The sequence below is a fragment of the Somniosus microcephalus genome, chromosome 13 (genome assembly GCF_052327205.1).
Source record: "Somniosus microcephalus isolate GS21.2 chromosome 13, FLI_Smic_1.0, whole genome shotgun sequence".
NCBI classification, from domain to species: Eukaryota; Metazoa; Chordata; class Chondrichthyes; order Squaliformes; family Somniosidae; genus Somniosus; species Somniosus microcephalus.
The window spans coordinates 18872264-18894603 of record NC_140999.1 but is presented as its reverse complement, the minus strand read 5'-3'; the positions used below and the strand labels follow the sequence as shown (position 1 = coordinate 18894603).

At 42.5% G+C, this 22340-nt stretch overlaps 1 protein-coding gene across 1 annotated transcript in view; it reads right to left on the bottom strand.

The window, feature by feature from the left end:
* hcn2b (hyperpolarization activated cyclic nucleotide-gated potassium channel 2b) overlaps positions 1–22340 on the bottom strand; it is a 185947-nt gene that overhangs the window by 145776 nt on the left and 17831 nt on the right. Inside the window, exon 2 of the mRNA XM_086004598.1 lies at positions 21546–21969. Coding sequence (XP_085860724.1) covers positions 21546–21969 — 424 coding nt within the window. The remainder of the gene's footprint in view (positions 1–21545; positions 21970–22340) is intronic.

Genomic DNA, 22340 nt, shown 5'->3' with positions numbered 1-22340 from the left:
CTTTGAACAGGTAATCATTTGCCATGATCTGGGCCTGGCTAACAGACTGACTGACCTCGATCCACATGTCTGATTTCAATATCAAGGTACCTCACAAATACTTCCTTCGGTTCCCCTCAGCGACACAAAAAGAAATCTCATCCCGAACAACACCTTCAGCTAAACTGTTTTAGATGCAGTGACTGTAAGGTCCTTTCTGTTATTTATTTTATCATAAAGCTAGTTTTGGTTTGCCATAGTAGTTCTCATTCAGACTCTGTACAGTGACGAATATAGTACATGGTGGAAAATGACAGAAAATGAGAACCATAATTAGGCCTTGTGTTTCACATGCTGTTTAGAAGAGAAATTAATATTGTAAGTTTAATAGTTAATCTATTTGTAAATGATACAGTGGAAGTATCATTGTAAAATGGGTTCTGCTCACCCTGATGTGGAAAGTTCACCCTCTAACAGCAAGTGCAATACTTTTATTTCCAACACATAACTAAACCAGGCCCACATTGAATCAGACTGTGCACTTACCCCATTCCTGCTTCCCCAGTGTCTGACATAAGTTGGTAATTATGTTAGCTGTGAATGTGTGTGGTTCTGCACTGAAGTGTCAGCCTTGGTTCAGTGCCTGAGCCAGAAGTGAGTTCAAGCCCCACTCCACGACTTGAGTACATAATCTAGGTTGCCACTTCAGTGCAGTACTGAGGAGGGAGATCTGCATTGTTGGAACTGTCTTTTGGATGAGACATTAAACTGAGGCTCCATCTGCCCTCTCACATGGATGTAAAAGATCTCATGGCACTATTAGATTAAGAACAGGGAGTTCAGCTGGTGTCCTGGCAAACAGTTATCCCACAATCAAAAATAGATTAACTGATTATTCATCTCATTGCTGTTTGTGGGGCTCTGCTATGTGCAAATTGGCTGCCGTGTTTGCCTACAAAACAACAGTGACTGTAAAAGTAGTTCATTGGCTCTAAGATCCTTTAGAATATACTGAGGATGTGAAATACATGATATAAATCCCTACTCAACACCATCTTCAAATACTGGCTGTAATGTATGTACCTTTATTAAGGGGGAGAACTACTTTTTACAGCTCCTGTATCCTGTAGTACCGGCAGTGACCACACCTGTATATAAACCCTGAGTAGTGCTCTGTACAGTCAGTTGCAGTTTGAACCCTCATTCAGTAAACACCTGTTGATCGTTCCCTGCAGTCTTTGTCTGATTATTGAAGGACACCACATTAAGATACCCGGATCTAACATTGGCGACGAGAAAGATTCGCACCTACCTGCAACTCTGCATCACCTCCCAGGGATTCGCTCCTAGAGAACAGTGGAAGGAGGTCGAGTCCAGAAGCACGGGCATCGTAGGGGAGGCTGTCGAGAGCCAGGCTTGGCTTTCCAGCCACGGTGGTCCAGCGAAACGGGCTGGCAACAGGTACTGCGCAGACCCTTCCCGGACAGCGGCGGCTAGAGCCGACCGAGCGGCACAGAAAGAGGCCGAGAGCGTCGACGGGGGAGAGAGAGAGGGCAGAGCGCACGGGGCGCAGCCGGTGTTCAAGGGCCGAGCAGCTTCAATGAGAGCGAGCAGAGCGCAGCCAGTGTTCAGGACCGAGCGGCGTCAACGGGGGAGAGAGGCGAGAGAGAGCAGAGCGCAGCCGGTGTTCAAGGGCCGAGCAGCATCAACGGGGGAGAGAGGCGCGCAGGAAAACGTGAGGTGCTGCCATTGCCACGAGGACCGCAGAGAGCGGCATTGGCAGCAGCGCAGGAAACCCACAGGGCGTCGCCATTTGCCAGGAGGACCGCCAAGAGCGGCGTTGGCAGCAGCGCGGGGGATGCCATTTTAAGCCGCTGTGGGGAAGAAAGGAAAGCGCGGGAGATGCCATTTTAAGCCGCAGCGGGGAAGAAAGGAAAGCGCGGGAGACGCCATTTTAAGCCAGTCTAACCACACCCAAAAAAAAATTAAAAATAAAAAAAATGACGAAGAGTGGCAGTATCACAGCGTTCAACAATGAAGTCGAAGATTGGACGACATATGTCGAACGCATAGAAGTATACTGCAAGGTGAATGAAGTGCCAGATGACAAGAAAGCGCAGGTATTGTTGAATTCAATGGGTGCAAAAACGTATGGCTTACTATGAAACCTAGTAACCCCAGAGAAGCCAGTAGAAAAGGATTTTGAAAACATAGTGTCAATCCTACAGGACCACTTAAACCCCACACCGCTGCTGATAGCAGAAAGATTTAAGTTTCACAAAAGGAACCAGCATAAAGATGAAAGTAATGCTGAGTATTTAACGGAACTGCGCAAGCTATCGAAACACTGCCAGTTTGGAACGGGACTAGCAGATACTTTAAGGGACAAGTTTGTGTGTGGGCTTCAAAGTGATCGAACCCAGAAACGGCTTCTATCAAAAAAGGATCTTACGCTGGACAAGGCTTTAAGCATTGCAGTATCACACGAAGCAGCCGCACGGGGCGCTGCAGAGATACAACGGACACCGCAAGAATATGGCACAAATGAAATGTCATACGGAACAGTGAAGTGCTATCGCTGCGGCAGAACAACACACGACCATAATGATTGCTGGTTCAAGGACAAAGTGTGCAGACAGTGTGGAAAAGTGGGACACATAGCAAGAGTCTGCAGGTCGGGAAAGAAAACCAGCAGCAAGAAATCTCCACAGGAGTAGTACAAGAAGGTACATAAGGTGACGGAGAGTAGTTCAGACGAACAGAAGAGTGATACAGACTCCGGAAGCAAGGAGCTGGGTTGTCTGAAACTACATAATGTGATCAAAATGGAGGATCACCAAACTATCTGGGTCACGCTCAAGATAGCAGGAGTCCAAGTGAAAATGGAATTGGACACAGGATCAGCCCTAACAGTCATAAACCGAAGGGACTACAAGCGGCTATTCTCACATACACCCTTGAGAGATACAAAGATTGTCTGGAAGACGTACACGGGGCAAAAAGTCTACCCCAAAGGAAAAATAAGGGTGAACGTTATATATAACCGCAAGGAAACACCAAAAATGGACCTATATGTATTGCCAGATGGAGAACCACCACTACTAGGACGTGAATGGATCCAGAAGATACAGCTAGATTGGCATTCCATACAAGCACTGACTGTAGATGCCAAAAAGGATGACGACGTCACACCTGGACGACTGTCAAAAATGCTAACTGACGCACAAGAAGTGTTCCAGCAGGGACTCGGAACACTAAAAGGCATAACAGCGACGATCAAAATAGAGGAAAATGCAAGCCCAAAGTTTTTTAAGGCCAGACTGGTACCTTATGCGATCCGCTCAGCCGTCGAAGCAGAGCTGGAAGGTTTGGAACGTTCAGGAGTACTGTCCAAAGTGGACTGGAGCGAGTGGGCTACACCCATCGTTCCTGTAATGAAGAGGTCGTTGAGTATTACGCCTGGGGAACCAAAGAAGGTTCGCATCTGTGGGGACTTTAAGGTGACAGTGAACCCAGTCCTTCACACTGTACAATATCCGCTTCCGCGGATTGAAGATATTTTCGCCTCGCTATCTGGAGGGAAACGCTTCACTAAGATTGATCTGGCCCAGGCGTACCTGCAAATGGAGGTAGAAGAAGCCTCGAAACAGTACCTCACGATCAACACTCATAAAGGTCTCTACCAATACAACCGGCTGGTGTTCGGGGTAGCATCAGCTCCGGCTATTTGGCAAAGGGCAATGGAACAAGTCCTGCAAGGGATTCCAGGGACCCAGTGTTATTTGGACGACATCCTGGTCACGGGCGAAAATGACAGTGATCACCTCGCCAACCTGGAGCAGGTGCTCACTAGATTGAAGGAATATGGGCTCCGAGCTAATCGCCACAAATGCGAGTTTTTCCAGGAGCAGATCTCGTATTGTGGCCACGTTATTGATAAAGAGGGGTTACATAAGTCCCCTGAAAAGATTGAGGCAGTAGTCAAGGCTCCAGCACCGGAAAATGTGTCACAACTGAGGTCGTTCCTCGGGCTGGTGAACTACTACCATAAGTTCTTGCCGAATTTGTCTACCGTACTACACCCACTGAACACCCTACTGCAAACAGGGGTACCATGGAAGTGGAGTGAGAAATGTAAACGAGCTTTCCAGAAGAGCAAAGCATTGATCACATTGAAAGAGGTGTTGGCTCATTTCAACCCAGCACTACCAATTTGGTTGGCGTGTGATGCATCACCCTATGGCATTGGAGCGGTGCTGTCGCACAAATTCCCGGACGGCTCGGAGAGGCCAGTAGCCTTTGCGTCTCAGTCACTAACCTCAGCCGAGCGTAACTACGCCCAGATTGACAGGGAGGCCCTCAGCCTAGTGTGGGGAGTGAAAAAGTTCAATCACTATCTGCACGGGCAGAAGTTCACCTTGCTGACTGACCACCAACCACTTGTCTCCATCTTTAATCCAAAGAAGGGCATTCCGGTGATGACTGCGCAACGGCTACAAAGATGGTCCCTTTTTCTAGGGGCGCACCAATCTAATATCGAGTATAAGGGCACGAAACAGCATGGAAACGCTGATGGGCTATCACGCCTGCCACTGCCTACTGCGGAGGAAGCACCAGCAGTGGATCCTGTCGAAATATTTCATTCGACTATAATTGAATGCTTGCCAGTAACTAACGCTGGTATAAAGAAGGAGACCCAAAATGACCCGACACTGTCTCGGGTATATGATTTGACGGTGAAGGGATGGCCAGCACATGGCGACTCACTGTTGCCAGCATTCTCATCCAGAAGAGAACAGCTGTCAGTATGCCAGGGGACCTTGATGTGTGGATCCCGAGTGGTAATTCCACCCAAGTTAAGGGAGAGAATACTCAATGAGCTTCACGAAGGTCATCTGGGAGGGGTGAAAATGAAAAGCCTTGCTAGGGCTTATGTGTGGTGGCTGGGGATCGATCAGCAAATCGAGGACCTGACAAAGAGCTGCTCAGGATGCCAGAAGGTCCAAAATGCACCACCACATGCCCCTCTACACCCATGGGAGTGGCCCTCATCTCCATGGCAACGGGTGCATATTGATTTTGCTGGTCCATTCATGGACTCAATGTTTTTAATAGCCGTGGATGCGCACTCGAAATGGCCTGAGGTGATCAAAATGTCCTCCACCACGGAGAAAGCTATTGCAGTCCTACGGACCATTTTTGCCAGGAACGGCTTGCTAGAGCAGATTTGCTCTGATAACGGACCACAGTTTGTGTCCGGAGAGTTTCGAAGATTTATGAAAAGGAATGGGGTAAGGCATTACACATCCGCCCCGTATCATCCAGCCACAAATGGATTGGCTGAGAGGTTCGTACAAACCTTTAAAAAAGCAGTAAAGGCCATGTGCGATGACGACATTCCACTGCAGCATAAGGTGGACAATTTCCTGTTAGCCTACAGAAATGTGACACATTCAGTCACCAACCAGGCCCCGGCCATGATGTTCTTTAACCGAAGGTTGAGATCTCGTCTGGATTTGCTCAGACCAAATGTACGAAGAGATGTTGAGAATAAGCAATTCCAGCACATCAATGAGAAGCCGACAAGGAGCTTCAATGTAGGGCAACCAGTCTTGGCCCGCGACTACCGAACAGAGAAATGGCAACCAGGAACGATATGCACACGGCAGGGGCCACTAATGTACACAGTGGATGTTGGGGAGAACATTGTAAGACGCCATGCTGACCAGATCCTAGAGTCACAGGAACGAGTCAACTCCATGTCTCGGCCATACGTACCTGGCGAGGAACCCGACATACAGGTCGCATCTACCTCAGAAACAATAGCATTGGAAGCTGATGAATCAACTGATGACAGGGTGTTAGAATCGCCTCCGCACCAAGAGCGAGACACTTGGGAAAGGCGTTATCCAGAAAGAATCAGGAAGCCTCCCCAAAGACTGAATTTATAAATAGACTATTTCCAGTTAATGTTGCATGTTAAAAGTGTTAATTGTAATTAGTTTGATATTTAATTGTTAAATGAGTGTTATGGTACTGTTAATCTAAAAGGGGAGGAATTGTAATTTATGTACCTTTAAGGGGGAGAACTACTTTTTACAGCTCCTGTATCCTGTAGTACTGGCAGTGACCACACCTGTATATAAACCCTGAGTAGTGCTCTGTACAGTCAGTTGCAGTTTGAACCCTCATTCAGTAAACACCTGTTGATCGTTCCCTGCAGTCTTTGTCTGATTATTGAAGGACACCACATTAAGATACCCGGATCTAACACTGGCCAAGATCCTGTCTACAAGAGTGCAGTCTTAGTCCTGGTCTAGCCCATGTTGACCAAACAGACTTCATTCAGATCCGTCACTCCGGGGACAATAGCAGATGCCTTTTCGACATTGTGCATCACTGTAACAGAACCAAAATACCTGCCCTAATACTATCCCTGGATGTAAATGAAGCAATTGAGCGAGTAGAGTGAAGATTCCAGTACTCAGGTGAATGGCCTTTGGTTATGCATTCTGGAAATGGATTAAAATCCTATCCTCCACTGCCGCATCTGCAATGTGTACCAATGGCCTCAGTTATCTTGCATTTTACCTTCAATGAGGGATTGAATGAGTGTGCTCTGTATTCCCCCTCCTTTTTGCAGTAGCAATTCAGTCCATGACAGCAAGCATCAGAATGAGCCCAGTGCTCCATGAAGTAGAGGTTGGAGGAACCAAACACAAATTATCACTGCATGCTGATAATGTATAACTTCATTAACTAGTGTCTCCACCTCACTTCCCAACATCTTCCAAAAGAATCAAGTTTAGCCAACTCTCAGGATACATACTCAACACCAACTTGGGGAAAGAACAGGGGGCTGGGACTAGGGGGGGGGGGGCTAATTGGATAGCTCTTTCAAAGAGCCATCACCGGCACGATGGGCTGAATGGCCTTCTTCTGTGCTGCATAATTCTGTGCTAAACTTCTCCAAAATGGGAGGGATGTTCCTCAGACAAGAGATCCACCAACAAGCCCTCGCATGGTTAGGATTTGGTTTCAAATTTGTGGTAAAAGTAGACCCCAAACTCACTGACTGACAATAAAAGAAAACTTTCAACCCAGCCTGGCCAGCGTACACTGTGACCCGGACAGGTGGAAGAAGCTACTCGTATCGCTTCTGGGAAAGGAACACTTAATAAATAATTAATATACTCCCTCGCTCCTCTACCTGTTCAACATGATACCAATTAGTATCCCAGTGAACTATTGCAAGACCTTGGTACTTGCATCTCCAGATTTCTATAGGTAGGTATGAACCCACAAATATGTCATGGATATCCAAGTCTACCGAACCCCTGCTTTCCTTTTATACACATTTTTGGGGAAAGGAATGTGTAGCAAAATATTTTTTAAAAGGTTTGCCAAAACTACAGAGCGTTTTTCAGTTAAAAGTGATTGTGAAGCCATAGGATAGAAAGTCCTAATTGTAATGATATCAGCAAATAGTGATGATATTTGTCTGTGTTTGATTACTTATGCCTTACAGCATATTTGTCTGTGTTTTTGATTGCTTGTGCCTGAGCAGCAGAGGTCATGTGTCACAGACAAGCAGGCTGAGGGTTTTACTTTCAGTTTGATTCTAGATGCATCACAGCTTGGTGTGTTCTGTAAAGGATGTTAAAAAGAGTTGAATATACTTTAGATTAAACAACATTCTCTTTCAGAAATGAGTCGTTATTGAACCCACAAAGAAATCAATACATGATGTCAGAAGTGGCTGAAAGAGAAAAAATCTGAAGGTAGCAACTTGATGGGACAGTGAAAGGAGTTGTGGCAAGTAAGCGAAATCAGCTCTCCACATATTAGCAAGCCAGAAGAGAACATCGTTGCTTACCATTAGAGAATAGCTAACGAAGTGAAAAATGGAAGGTTTACTCCCACCGGCGACGCTTCAGTTGTTAGGTAATGTGGCTGAAAATTGGAGGAGATTCAAACAACGTGTAGGGTTGTATTTATCAGCAATCGGAGCTGACGATAAAAGTAATAAAAAGAAATCGTCACTGTTTTTACATGTCGTGGGTGATGAAGCGCTCGAGGTGTATAATAACTTCACATTTGATGTTGATGGAGACAAAATGAAGCTAGATAAAATAATGGAACAGTTTGAGGCCTACTGCATACCTAAACGCAACATGACCTTTGAGAGGCACAAATTTTTCACATGTGTACAGAAAATCAGCGAGACTATTGATCAGTATGTGGCTGAACTGAGAAACCGGAGCAAATCGTGTGAATTTGGGGGACTCACAGACTCGCTGATAAAAGACAGACTGGTGTGTGGTATTCCAGATAATGGTCTAAGGGAAAGACTGCTAAGAGAGCAAGATCTAGACCTGGGAAAAGCCATAGCACTGTGTAGGGTTACAGAGACTGTGAAGTTGCAGGCAAAGGAGCTGTTCAGTGACAGTAGCTGCAACGTGGATGCAGTGAGAAAGAACGGATACAAACCGTTTAACAAAGAGAGCGCCAATGTGAAAAAAGAGAAGCGGCCAGCAAACGAAAATGAAAGGGACAATCGGAAGTCATGTAGTCGATGCAGTACACAGCATCCACCAAGAAAGTGTCCAGCATATGGTAAAACTTGCAATAGTTGCAACAAGAACAACCATTATGCCCGTTGCTGCAAGAACCAAGTGCAACAAAGCAAGGTCCATGCAGTAGATGAAAGCGACATAGAGGAATTCTATGTAGATGTTGTGTCTGAAAACAAAAGAGAAGAAAGAGACTGGATGTTGACACTAAAAGTGAACGACATACACATTCCATTTAAATTGGATACTGGAGCACAAGTTAATGTGATATCAGAGACCGATTTTAAGAGAATTAGACCCAGACCAAAGTTACATGGAATACAAGTGAAAGTGACCGGATACTCAGGTACTGATATACCAGTGAAAGGAAAATGCATTGTCAAAGTAACACACAAGGACAGAGAGCACACGCTAGCATTAATCGTGGTGCCTAAGGATGTGCAAGCCATACTAGGTTTAAAAGCCTGTGAGAGAGTGAACCTGGTAGAGTCCTCGTTGTGGAAAGCGAAGGAGAGACAGTCTATGATGAACTCATGAAAGAGTACAAAGACCTATTTAAGGGTCTAGGCTGCATTCCAGGAGAACACACGATCAGAGTAGATAAAAGTATGACACCGGTCATACATCCATGCAGAAAAGTTCCGTTTGCTCTTCAAAAGCAACTGAAGGCAGAGTTGGACAGGATGGAAAGCCTGAACGTGATCCAGAAGATAGATGAGCCAACTGAGTGGGTGAGTTCCCTCGTCGTAGTGGACAAAAAGAATGGAAAGCTCAGAATTTGCCTGGATCCAAGAGATCTAAACAGAGCAATAAAGAGAAAGCACTTCAAGCTTCCTACACGTGAGGAAATCATGGCACAGTTTGCAAATGCAAAATATTTCAGCAAGTTAGATGCATCCTCAGGATTTTGGCAGATGAAGCTGGACGAAGCAAGTTCAAGACTGTGTACGTTCAACACTCTATTTGGCAGATACAGATTCCTAAGGTTACCATTTGGCATTGCCTCAGCTCCTGAAGTGTATCACAAGACTATCCATATGATCTATGAGCACCTGGAGGGAGTTGATACATCAATGGATGACATCATAGTATGAGGAACCACGAGAACTGAGCATGACGAGAGACTGAAAAAAGTGCTGGAAGCAACAAGGAAAACAAACCTGAAGCTGAAGAGAGAGAAATGCCAGCTCGGGGTGACAGAACTGACATTCGTGGGAGATATCCTTAGCAGTGAGGGCATCAAACCAGATCCCAGAAAGGTGTCCGCCATTGAGAATATGCCAAGGCCACAATGCAAAAAGGACGTGCAGAGGTTTAATGGAATGATCAACTACATGGGTAAATTCATATCCAACCTCTCAGAAAAAATAGCGCCACTGAGAAGACTAACTGAAAAGAACATAGAATGGGAATGGAATCATGAGCATGAGAAGTCATGGAGCGATCTAAAGAAACTGCTCACAGAGGAACCAGTTCTGAGGTTTTATGACCTAGCGAGACCCATCAAGATATCATCAGATGCATCACAGAGTGGGCTCGGTGCCGTTCTTCTGCAACAATACGACTACTGGCAACCTATTGCATATGCATCGCGCTCAATGACAGACGCGGAGACGCGATATGCTCAAATAGAAAAGGAGCTGCTCAGCATCACATACGCCTGTGAAAGATTTCACCAGTTTGTGGCAGGACAAGCAATCAGTGTAGAGACTGACCATAAGCCCTTGATTGCATTGTTCCAAAAGCCACTAAATAGCTGTCCGCTTAGAATACAAAGAATGATGATCAGGCTGCAACGCTATACACTGAATGTTGCATACACACCGGGTAAGCTGATGTATACAGCAGACACGTTGTCCAGAGCTGTTGACCCAAGTGAGCCCGCAAACACCACAATGGATGAAAAAGTGAACGCCTACGTGGACATGATCACAAGTGCACTGCCCATAGCAGATGCAAAAATGGAGCTCATAAAGACTGAGACAAACAAAGATGAAACAATGAGACGACTGAGAAAAAGCATCTTGGATGGATGGCCCAACATGAAGCAAGACTTCTCACCTGATATAGCAGAGTACTGGAACTGCAGGGCAGAACTATCAGTGGTCGAAGACATCATCTACAAAGGAAGTAAAATAGTTATCCCAAAGAGTCTGAGAAGAGAGATGCTAAAAAAGATCCATGGAGGACATCTGGGAATCGAAAAGTGTAAGAAAAGAGCACGAGAGGTGATGTACTGGCCACGAATCAACCAAGATGTGACAAATGAGGTGTCAAACTGCACAATATGCCTGAAATATCGAGCAAGCAATCTGGTAGAACCACTAAAGCCACACCCAGCACCAGACAGACCTTACCAGAAGGTAGGCGCTGACCTATTCGTATGTCAAGGGAAGGACTATCTTGTCATCACAGACTATTACTCCCTGTATCCAGAGGTTTGTAGACTGTACACCACCACTGCAGAAGCTGTGATAAGAAGTATGAAAGCCATATTCTCCAGACATGGCGTGGCAAGCGAGGTCTTCACAGACAACGGACCCCAGTTTAACAATGCAAATTTCCGACACTTTGCCAAAGAGTGGGACTTTGTCCACACAACGTCAAGTCCTCACTGTCCACAGTCCAATGGACTAGTGGAAAAATCGGTCCAGACAGTGAAAAGACTGATGTACAAGGCAAAAGACAGTGGAACTGACTTCTACCAAAGCATGCTTGTATACCGCACAACGCCGCTCGAGTGTGGTATGTCACCAGCCCAACTCCTGATGGGACGTCGGCTAAGGTCAAACCTACCCATCCCGGAGAACCTCCTGAAAACAAAAGAGGGGGAGAAAGTGAGGAAGTTCAAAGAACAACAGAAAGGAAAGCAAAAGTACTACTATGACAGAGGAACACAAAACCTACCTGAACTCCACACTGGTGACCAAGTAAGGTTCAAAGACAAAACAAACACATGGACTCAGAAGGGAACTGTCCTGAGTGAAGTTCAACCAAGATCATACACCATTCAGACAGATGAGGGTGCTGTTCTGAGAAGAAATCGTCGAGATCTTCTCATGGGACCAGCCACAGCAGGTCAAGAGACTGATACTGTTGAACAACTTGATCACACAGCTGAGAACCAATCATCTGAGGCAACAACTCAGATTCAAGGACAATCAATCAGAAAATCCTCAAGACACGTGAAGCCTCCTGAGAGACTCATTGAGCAAATTTAAGAACTATTGTTATAGAAGGAAGTAATGTTATCTTATTCTTTCTTCAAGTTCTAGTGTATTGACATATTTCATGTGAACACACAAAGCAAGGGTAAAAAACCTTGATCATCATAATGATGATGTAAGTTCATTAAATGTTGTTAGTTAAAAGTAAAATACTTTTGTTTTAAGAAAGGGAGATGTAATGATATCAGCAAATAGTGATGATATTTGTCTGTGTTTGATTACTTATGCCTTACAGCATATTTGTCTGTGTTTTTGATTGCTTGTGCCTGAGCAGCAGAGGTCATGTGTCACAGACAAGCAGGCTGAGGGTTTTACTTTCAGTTTGATTCTAGATGCATCACAGCTTGGTGTGTTCTGTAAAGGCTGTTAAAAAGAGTTGAATATACTTTAGATTAAACAACATTCTCTTTCAGAAATGAGTCGTTATTGAACCCACAAAGAAATCAATACACTAATTATGTGGCAATATTATATATTAAAATACAATTTAAAAAATAGAATTTGGAATTCCTGCAATTTATATAGCGTTAATTTCAGATCAAGTTGCAATAATACAATCCGCCTACCTCCAAGGTCACTTCTTCTATAACTGCCCGCCAGCTATAAAGGTTTTATTTGAAAAGAATTTTGACAGTCTCAGCATAGTATTTGGGCTCGTGGTGTAAAATCGCCCCAACTAAGCACTAACTGGCACAAACTGGCATTCTGGGGTGCCACAATGTAACCTGGTGTGGGAAGCGGAAATGTCAGTAAGGGGCACACTTCTGAAGTTACGATTAATATATATTGTTGCAGCAGTGTAGAGGAACCTTAACTTGATGTCTAACTGATGCCATAGTTGATACTGTATGGCCAAATTGAGAAAGATTCCCATTCACTGTACTGACATCGCTCACTTTGATTAGTACAAAATTCACCATTTTATGTAAAAATATTAGATTTTATGTTCATCTTTCATGATTTCACATCAAAATCCATTTTGTTTTACCATTATGCAGTCAATTTATTTTTACAAAGCTGTATCCACACACTATACAAAAGGTATTACAGCTCGTATATGTCACACACGAGTAACTTTATGCACTTATCCAGAAGTCAAATGTAAATATGTCTTCTACTCCTAAACCATTAGGCTAACTTGCAATTACAACATGTTTCATCTTGACTAAATTTTGTGTTTGAACATATATACCCATAATTACTTTTTGATATTACTGAAAGCATTTTAATTTTTAAGAACTATATGGCAGAAATTACTGTTGCCGATATTATTATATATAAATGCTGGTATCAAATTCCTCTGTCCATTATTTTAACGGAGGCATTATCCATTTAAAATAAACTAATTTAAAATAAATGGGTCAACACCTTCATTGAAATAGCAGAAAAAGGAATTTGATATAAGTGCATTAAGCATTTGTACAATAACATCGAGGATAGTGATTTAAACCCTTATATCTTTGAGATAAAAATGTATTTGCTAAACTGTCAAGCAAGTAAGGAACTATAATAGATCGCTACATTTTCTATACAACTTTCGGTTATAATCAGCCAACTTGTTTTACTGTAATATTATTGTAACTTTTTTTAATACACTATTATTGCTAATACACTATCCTCGATGTTATTGAACAAATGCTTAATGCACTTATATCAAATTCCTTTTTCTGCTATTTCAATGAAGGTGTTGACCCATTTATTTTAAATTAGTTTATTTTAAATGGATAATGCCTCCGTTAAAATAATGGACAGAGGAATTTGATACCAGCATTTATATATAATATTGGCAAATGTAATACACATTATTGCTAAGACCATGCTTTTAATATTGGAATGCAAGAGCTAATGATATTATCTGAGATTACAGTGTGAATCAATAACCTAGAAACTGCATGGTGCAACATTACTGTAGTTTTGTGTGAAGTTTCTCAGGGAAACTGAATATGTTCGAAATGGAAAAAAATATAGGGTATGAGAACAGGGGATGTGAACAAAGTGGATAGTGCTTTCAGAGAATGGCACAGGTATAATGGGCTAAATAGCCTCCTTCTGTACTGTAAAATTCTATGATTCTATAAAATGAATACAGTCCTGCTTGAAAGTGAAGAATTTCAAAAACCTTTACCAATCCGGTTATACTGCATTCAATCTCATTCTTCTGGTACAGTGTGAGCACCCTTATAATACTTATAGATCTGTACATGGCATGTATCCTATCTATTTTAACCCTCACTTTTTAAAGTGTTTTATGTTCTTCCTCTCTTTAAGTCTCCACTCCCAGCCAGTACTGCAGACATCAAACCTGTCTCCAGGAATCCGTTCAAAGGTAACAACAGAAAATGTTGGAAACATTCAGCAGGTCAGGCAGCATCCGTGGAGAGAGAAACAGAGTTAACGGCTGTGATTTTATTAATGGAGGTGGGTTGGGAGCGGGTCAGATGGTTTCCGGCTTCCAGTCCCGCCCCCAGCTGCATCCGGCCCATAGATGTGATTTTGCCTTGATTGACCTTGTTAAGCTTGCCCTGCGGGCTTGCCGACCAATTAAGAAGAAGCGGGTCAGGTGACATCATTTGATGACGCGTCATCTGCCGGATTCCTTAAAGGGACCATGCACAATTTTATTTTGACAGTTGATTTCTCAGTGTTTGACAGCATTGAGGTGCTGAAAATACTGACAATCACTGCACAAAGGTGAGCTCTTGCACCCAGGCTCTCCAATGACTCCTCCATAGGCTGCAATAGATGACAGCTGCAGGTGAGGTGACAGAAGCGATCTGTCACTAGTGAGAGAGGTTCTCCCAATGAGGTGGCACTGGACATGGATTTAAAAACTTGTAACCTAATGAAAAGTGTAAATGTATTAAAAATGCAGTTCCCAACATTTTCTTTCCTCTGAGACTCACCATAGATTACACAAAAGATAGGAGCAGGAGTAGGCCATTCGGCCCTTCGAGCCTGCTCCACCATTCAACGAGATCATGGCTGATCATCCAAACCCTAGCACCCGGTCCCTACACCGACAGCCATCCCACCCAAGCCCTATCCCCGTAACCCCACGTATTTAATCCCCCCTAACACTAAGTGCCAATTTTTATCATGGCCAATCAACCTAACCCGCACATCTTTGGACTGTGGGAGGAAACCGGAGCACCCGGAGGAAACCCACGCAAACACGGGGAGAATGTGCAAACTCCACACAGACAGTCACCCGAGGCCGGATTTGAACCCGGGTCCCTGGCGCTGTGAGGCAACAGTGCTAACCACTATGCCACCGTGCAACATTGGATCCTTCACACCACTTCTGCAGCTGTCATCAATCCAGAAACATTGCAGCAGACTCACAACACACCACACTTACCTGGTGTGGTGTCCGGATGTCGGGAAACCCAAGCCAGAAGCGGTAAAATTCAAATATAGGCTGTCAACTACTGGCAACTACCTGTTAATAGGCAGGTAATTACCTTTAATCCTCTTCCCTTGCTAGGTGTCGGGTCCATTCACATATCAGGGACCCGACACTTGGGAAAATTGTTTGGAGGTGGGTTGATGGCGGGATCGCAACCCGTCATCAATCAAAATAATTTTAACCTTTGACCCGCCTCCAAACCCACCCTCTGAGCGCTGGCAAAATCATGGCTAACGTTTCAGGTCTGTGACCCTTTGTCAGAACAGACCTGAAACATGAACTCTGTTTCTCTCTCCACGGGTGGTGCTGCCTGACCTGCTGAGTGTTTCCAGCATTTTCTGTTGTTATTTCAGATTTCCAGCATCCGCAGTATTTTGCTATTGTATCTGTTCAAAGGTGTTCTGTTCAAGAGATCTATTCAAGAGGAGACCAATGTAATGCCTCTGATTTTCCATCCTATTATGTTGAAAATCAGCTAACCTTTAATGAACCCCTCCTCCTGAGGTCCTGGTTGAGATCTGGAGTTTGTGACATGGGGAGCCCTAGGCATGAATTAATCACCACATCGCACATTGTGCCAGTGTTCTACTAGCTTCCTGAATGAATCTTGACAAAATGTGCTAGTAGTTTGAAAGAAATTATAGCTTTGCAGTTTGCAGAATCCTTGTAATGCCATGAATATAGCAAACAAAATGGAGAACAAGATCTTCAGTGGGATATATATATATATATATAATAATGGCCCAGAAATTCGGGTCTCCACGGGGGAGTACGCACGGGGTACTCACCCGTAAGCCCAATGGAAGTGCTGGTTTCCTGCATGCACTGCGCATGCGCGGGAAACCGGCACTTCCGTTCCCCTGAAAGCAGGGGTTCAGAGGTCGAACACGTGTGCAGGAGAGGCTGCGCGTGCGCATCGAACTTACGTTTTTTTTTACAGGTTTTCCCGGGAGGGTAAGTCTCCAGAATTTACACATTTAAAAAGCAGGCGTAAGGCCTGCTTTTTACAAGGTAAGTGGTGAATTAATTAAAATTAAAACATTTTTTCCACAGGTTTATTATTTTTAAATACTTTAAAGAAAGATAAGTTTATTTTTAGCCCCGTTAGAAAATAAAATTATTTTTTTCAAAAATTTAAATTATTGTTTAAAATAGCTATTTCATGTAATTCATAGTTTATTTAAAAAATGTGATATTTAAAAAAATGTATTTGAAGATTTAGTGATGTTTTGGGGCCCGTAGTATTTCTAAGTTTTGACAGCTCTTCCTGTCAAACTTATGAATGGGCATTCCCTGCTCCGATTGGCTCCCCATGGCCCACGTGATCCCAGGGGACGCATCGAACTAACTGCACCCCTGGGATACGCAAGCACTGCGCGCCGGCAGCTGGAGCAGGCCCCGGATCAGAATTCCACGAGGGCCCACAGCTCAACGGCCAGCGCGCAAGGTAAGTGCAGGTCGGGGGCTTGCACCCGCGGGAAGCCTCCAACCTGAATTTCTGGGCCAATATTGTTCCTGAGATCCTTATTTGAGTCTTTTTCCCTTTTAAGGGCACTTAAAGAAACTTATGTTCATCTTGTGCAAAAACGTGTTCAAGAGAATAAAATTATATTCATACAGAATTGACAGTCATCACAGTACAAAAAAATGATAATGCTTTTGTTACTGTTTAAAAGAGTTAATTATAAATATTGATGGAAAACTGAACATTGTGAGCACAAATGTTTGTTTACAAAGAATTCAAAAGTTGTCTTCCTGGTTTTCATTGAAGTTTGAATCATGCATTGCTCATTGGCTGGGTATAGTTTGCATTGTACTGATATTCTCAGAAATACTTCATTAATTTAAAAATGGTTACAAGTGCACATTACATTAATATTTAAATGGAGAAGTTAGGACACCAATGGGACAAATATGTATGATTATTGAAAGAAAGAAAGAACCATTCATAAGAACATAAGAAATAGGAGCAGGAGTAGGCCATTTGGACCTTCGAGCCTGCTCCACCATTCATTAAGATCTTCTACCTCAACTCCACCTTCCTGTACTATTCCCATATCCCTTGGATCCATTGTATTCAAAAATCTATCGATCTCTGTCTCAAATATACTCAACGACTGAGCATCTACAGCCCTCTGGGGTAGAGAATTCCAAAGTTTCACAACCCTTCGAGTGAAGAAATTTCTCCTTATCTCAGTCCTAAATGGCTGACCCCTTATTCTGAGACTGTAACCCCTAGTTCTAAACTCCCCAGCCAGGGGAAACAGCTTGTCAGCATCTACCCTGTCAAACCCCCTTAAGAATTTTATACATTTCAATGAGATCACCTTTCATTCTTCTAAACTCTAGGGAATATAAGCCTAGTCTAATCGATCTCTCCTCATAGGACAATCCCCCCATCCCAGGATTCAGTCTAGTGAACCTTCATTGCACGCCCTCTATGGCAAGTATATCCTTCTTTAGGTAAGGAGACCAAACCTACACAGTGCTCCAGGTGCGGTCTCACCAAGCCCCTATATAATTGCAGTAAGACTTCTTTACTCTTATACTCCAATTATTTTTTAATAAAGGCTAATATACCATTTGCATTCCTAATTGCTTGCTGTACATGCATGTTAACTTTCAGTGATTCTTGTACAAGGACACCCAGGTCCTTCGGAATACAACATTTCCCAATCTCTCACCATTTAAAAAAATTCTGCTTTTCTATTTTTCCAACCAAAGTGGATAACTTCAGATTTCTCCACATTATATTCCATCTGCCATGTTCTTGCCCATTCATTTAACCTGTCTATATCCTTTTGCAGCCTCTTTGCGTCCTCCTCACAGCTTACTTTCCCACCTAGCTTTGTATCATCAGCAAACTTGGATACATCACTCAGTCCCCTCAACTAAGTCATTGCTATAGATTGTTAATAGCTGAGGCCCAAGCACTGACCCTTGAGGTAGCCCTCTAGTTACAGCTTACCAACCCAAAAATGACCAGTTTATTCCTACTCTCTGTTTTCTGTCCATTAACCAATCCTCAATCCATGTTTATGTAATACCCCCAATCCCATGAGCCATAATTTTGTGTAATAACCTCTTGTGTGGCACCTTATCGAATGTTTTTTGAAAATCCAAATACACTACATCCACTGGTTCCCCCTTATTTACCCTGCTAGTTATAACCTCAAAAAAACTAACAGATTTGTCAAACACGATTTCCCTTTCATAAATCCATGTTGACTCTAAGTACCCTGTTACCACGTCCCTAATAATAGACTCTAGCATTTTCCCTACTACTGATGTCAGGATAATTGGTCTATAGTTCCCTGTTTTCTCTCCCTCCTTTCTTGAATAGCGGGGTTACATTTGCTACCTTCTAATCCTTGGGGACTGTTCTAGAATCTAGGAAATTCTAGAAGATCAAAACCAATGCATCCACTATCTCAGTAGCCACCTCTTTTAAAACCAAAATGACCCATGATCTCAGGACTTCCCAAATTGTCTTACAGCCAATAAAGTATCTTTTTGAAGTGTAGTCACTGTTGTAATGTATCAACCCCAGCAGCCAAATTGTGCACATCAAGGTCCCACAAACAACAATGAGATAATGACCAGATACTCTGTTTTAGTGATGTTGGTTGAGGGATAAATATAGGCCAAGACACCAGGGAGAACTCCCCTGCTCTTCTTCGAAAAGTGCCATGGGATCTTTTGCATCCACCTGAGATGGAAGACAGGGTCTCGGTTTAACGTCTCATCCAAAAGACGGCACCTCCGACTGTGCAGCACTGTCCCAATACGTCAATAAAGTGTTAGCCTACATCATGTGCTCAAGTCTCTGGAGTGGGACTTGAACTGACAACCTTCTAAGCAAGAGGCGAGAGTGCTACAACTGAACAGTACATTATTTGAACATTTTGCATACATAGAGAAACAAATTATATACTTTTAATTGATATCAGATTTGGATAGTTTTGTTACATATTCATCAAAAGGATACTAATTGCTATATAATACAGGGTATGTAATTCTCCTGTAACAAGCTATGAATAAAGTGAAATATATTAAACAAAACTCCAAACCACATTAGCTCAAATCAAATTACGTCACATCTATTGATTGTGGGAGCCTGCCTTCTATCGGGTTCTAACCAGACACCTACAGATGGGAAAAAATAATGGAATAAAACCACCCAACTGGACTACACCGCTAAATATTGGCCCAAAATTTGCAGTGGCAGGGCAATGAACAGTGTCCGCTGTTTGTTAGATTTCCCTTGCCCATTTAATGTCGAAGATATTTTACATTGCAAGTTGCTGGAATTGCAAGATGGAAACGACATGCCGCCCTCTACAGGGCATGCCGCCCTCTACAGGGCATCTGGGATCTGAGTGAACAGGCCAAGCAACTGTGTATCTCCTTAACCAATCAGTTTGAAGGATTGTGAAATTAACAGCGCAAGGACTGAGAAGGAAGTGTATGTTAGAGTGGTGAATTTAATGTCAAATCAGGTACAGAAAGGGAAATAAAGAGAGGGAAAGAAAGATTGGATTAAGAGAGAGAGAGAGAGAGAAAGGAGTCAGAAAGAAAAAGTTAAAAAAAACTTTTAATTTTAAATTTCTTTGTATTTAAATCTCCAAAAACAATTAAAACCTGAAGGAATGAGACTCCCGCTTGTAATCGTTAATTTTCAGTACCAGAGAGGTTGACTGGCAGTAATTAACACTAATCACATCGTTAAAAGGGTACTTAGACTTGAAATGACTTGACTTAACTTTCTGTGGCATGTTTACTTCATATCTACCATGCAAGTACAGGAACTTCACACCACTCAATGCATTTGAATGGGGAGCCAGACAGAGAACTGCCGTTCTCGCAAAGTTAACGGCGGAGGTGCCGTCTTTTGGATGAGACGTTAAACCGAGCCCCTGTCTTCAACAGCAACTTTTCAGATTTCCATGTTTAATCGCACATCTGGCATCGCCTGAAGTTATTGTGGCATTTGAGAATAAATAACGGCAAACGCCAGTAGCCTCACTGTTATTTTGACAGCCAATTTTGGGCCATTAAATAGAGTAACACAGGATGTAATATATTTCAAGGATGTAGCATACCATGATAATGATAAACAGCTTGAATTTCATTTTCATTATTTATGGGGTAGGAAAGCCTCCAGTGATACTGTAAACGTAATTTCCATTGTTTTATATTTCTAGTAAAATTGTAAGTATGTTGTAAAAGAATGTGTTTATACATAGAATTCCGTGGAATGTACAACACAGAAGCAGGCCATTGGTCCATGCTGATGTTTATTCTCCACACAAGCCTTCTCCCACCCATCTTCATTTAATCCTACCAACATAACCTTCTATTCCTTTCTCCCTCGTGTGTTCATCTAGCTGTCCTGTAAATGCATCATTATAACTTCATAGAAATACTGAGCAAAGGCAATCTTCATGAATACATTCACAATGTTATTACATAATGGGATATGTGATATGTCTTTCAGCTGAGATATTAAACCGAGGTCACGTCTGCCCTCTCAGGTGGACGTAAAAGACCCTCTATCACTTTTTAAAGAGGAGCAGGGGATTTTTCTTGACGTCCTGGCCAATACTTACCCCTCCACTAACATCACTAAAACGGATTATCTGGTCATTATCTCATTGCTGTTTGTGGGAGCTTGCTGTGTGCAAATTGACTGCTGTGTTTCTCTACATTACAACAGTGATTACACTTCAAAAGTATTCCATTGGCTGTAAAGCACTTTGGAATGTCCTGATGTCATGAAAATTGCTATATAAATACAAGTTCTTTCTTTACTGCCCATTTTGGCCTTTGTCTTAACCCCTATGTGTCATGTGATAATGGTATCATCTTAATTTGATTAAATTAATTTCATAAAATCAGTTTGCTAAACATCCTAATTCATCAAAATTATTTCCAAATAGCTTTTCTACCACTACTATCACTCATCAAAAGCCAATGTTCAATCTCAACTGCACTGGGATTTATTATGGAAAAATATGTTGCAAATTGTGTTCCGATTAATACATAAACACCAAAAGTTTATACATACTTCTAATCAATTTCGCAAATGGGTTCGGAATGAGCCCTGCACTCATTTCAGGTGGCCACAATGCTGCCTAACAAAAGGCACTGCCGAATTTAGCTGTGGCCTGGATACATGCACAAATCGGGCACAGGCCTTCCCACTGCTAAATTTGTCGTTGTTGTGCCCGTTTAACGCCCATAAAACTGGCGCAGCGTTGTTGAATTTCCACCCCGTCATGTTTAAGTTGCTACAACTGTAAAGATGTAGCACTATTATATAGAAATATGCATAAAGGAAATTCATTTAAAAAGTCTTACCTCTTCCCATTGGTGGATATACCTAATCAATCTTGAGAGTCTCAATAATCGTAAAAGACTGAGAATTTTTGTAAAACGCACAATCCGTAGTGCTCTGGCAGTTTTATAAACTTCTGAATCGATTCCTTTTTCTACTATCAAAAATATATAATCCACGGGGATTGAGGAGACAAAGTCTACAATAAACCAGCTTTTTAAATAGGTCATCTTAATTTTCTGTGGATCCAGTATGATCTCTGTGTTATCTTCTATAACAATTCCAGTTCTGAAGTTTAGGACTAAATCCATAAGGAAGAAAGTGTCAGACACGACATTAAAGATAATCCATGGAGTGGTGGTTTCTTCCTTGAAAAAGGTGATTCCTACCGGGATAATTATGAGATTTCCAACCATAAACAACAACATTGTGAAATCCCAGTAAAACCTGTAAAGAAAGATAGTAATTTAATTAAAAGCCTCAAAATATCCTTTCTACCATTCTTTTAATATCCGAGTGTTATGAGTGGAGAGTTTGTTGACATTCCTTTAAGAATCATTGAAACGTAATTACATCAAGTTAAACAAAATTAATTATTCAACACTGAACAACTGATAATGAATTGTTATAATGTTTTGCCTATTCTATAATTCTATTACAACATTTAAAAAAAAATCAAGGACAAGGAAAGACCCATCAAACTCATCTCTTCAGTATTTCAAATAAACGAGCCTAGCTCTAACTTGCATTTTGATCTTCACTTTAATTCCATTACCTTACCTGGTAGATCATTTCAAACCTTTATCATCCTTCGAATA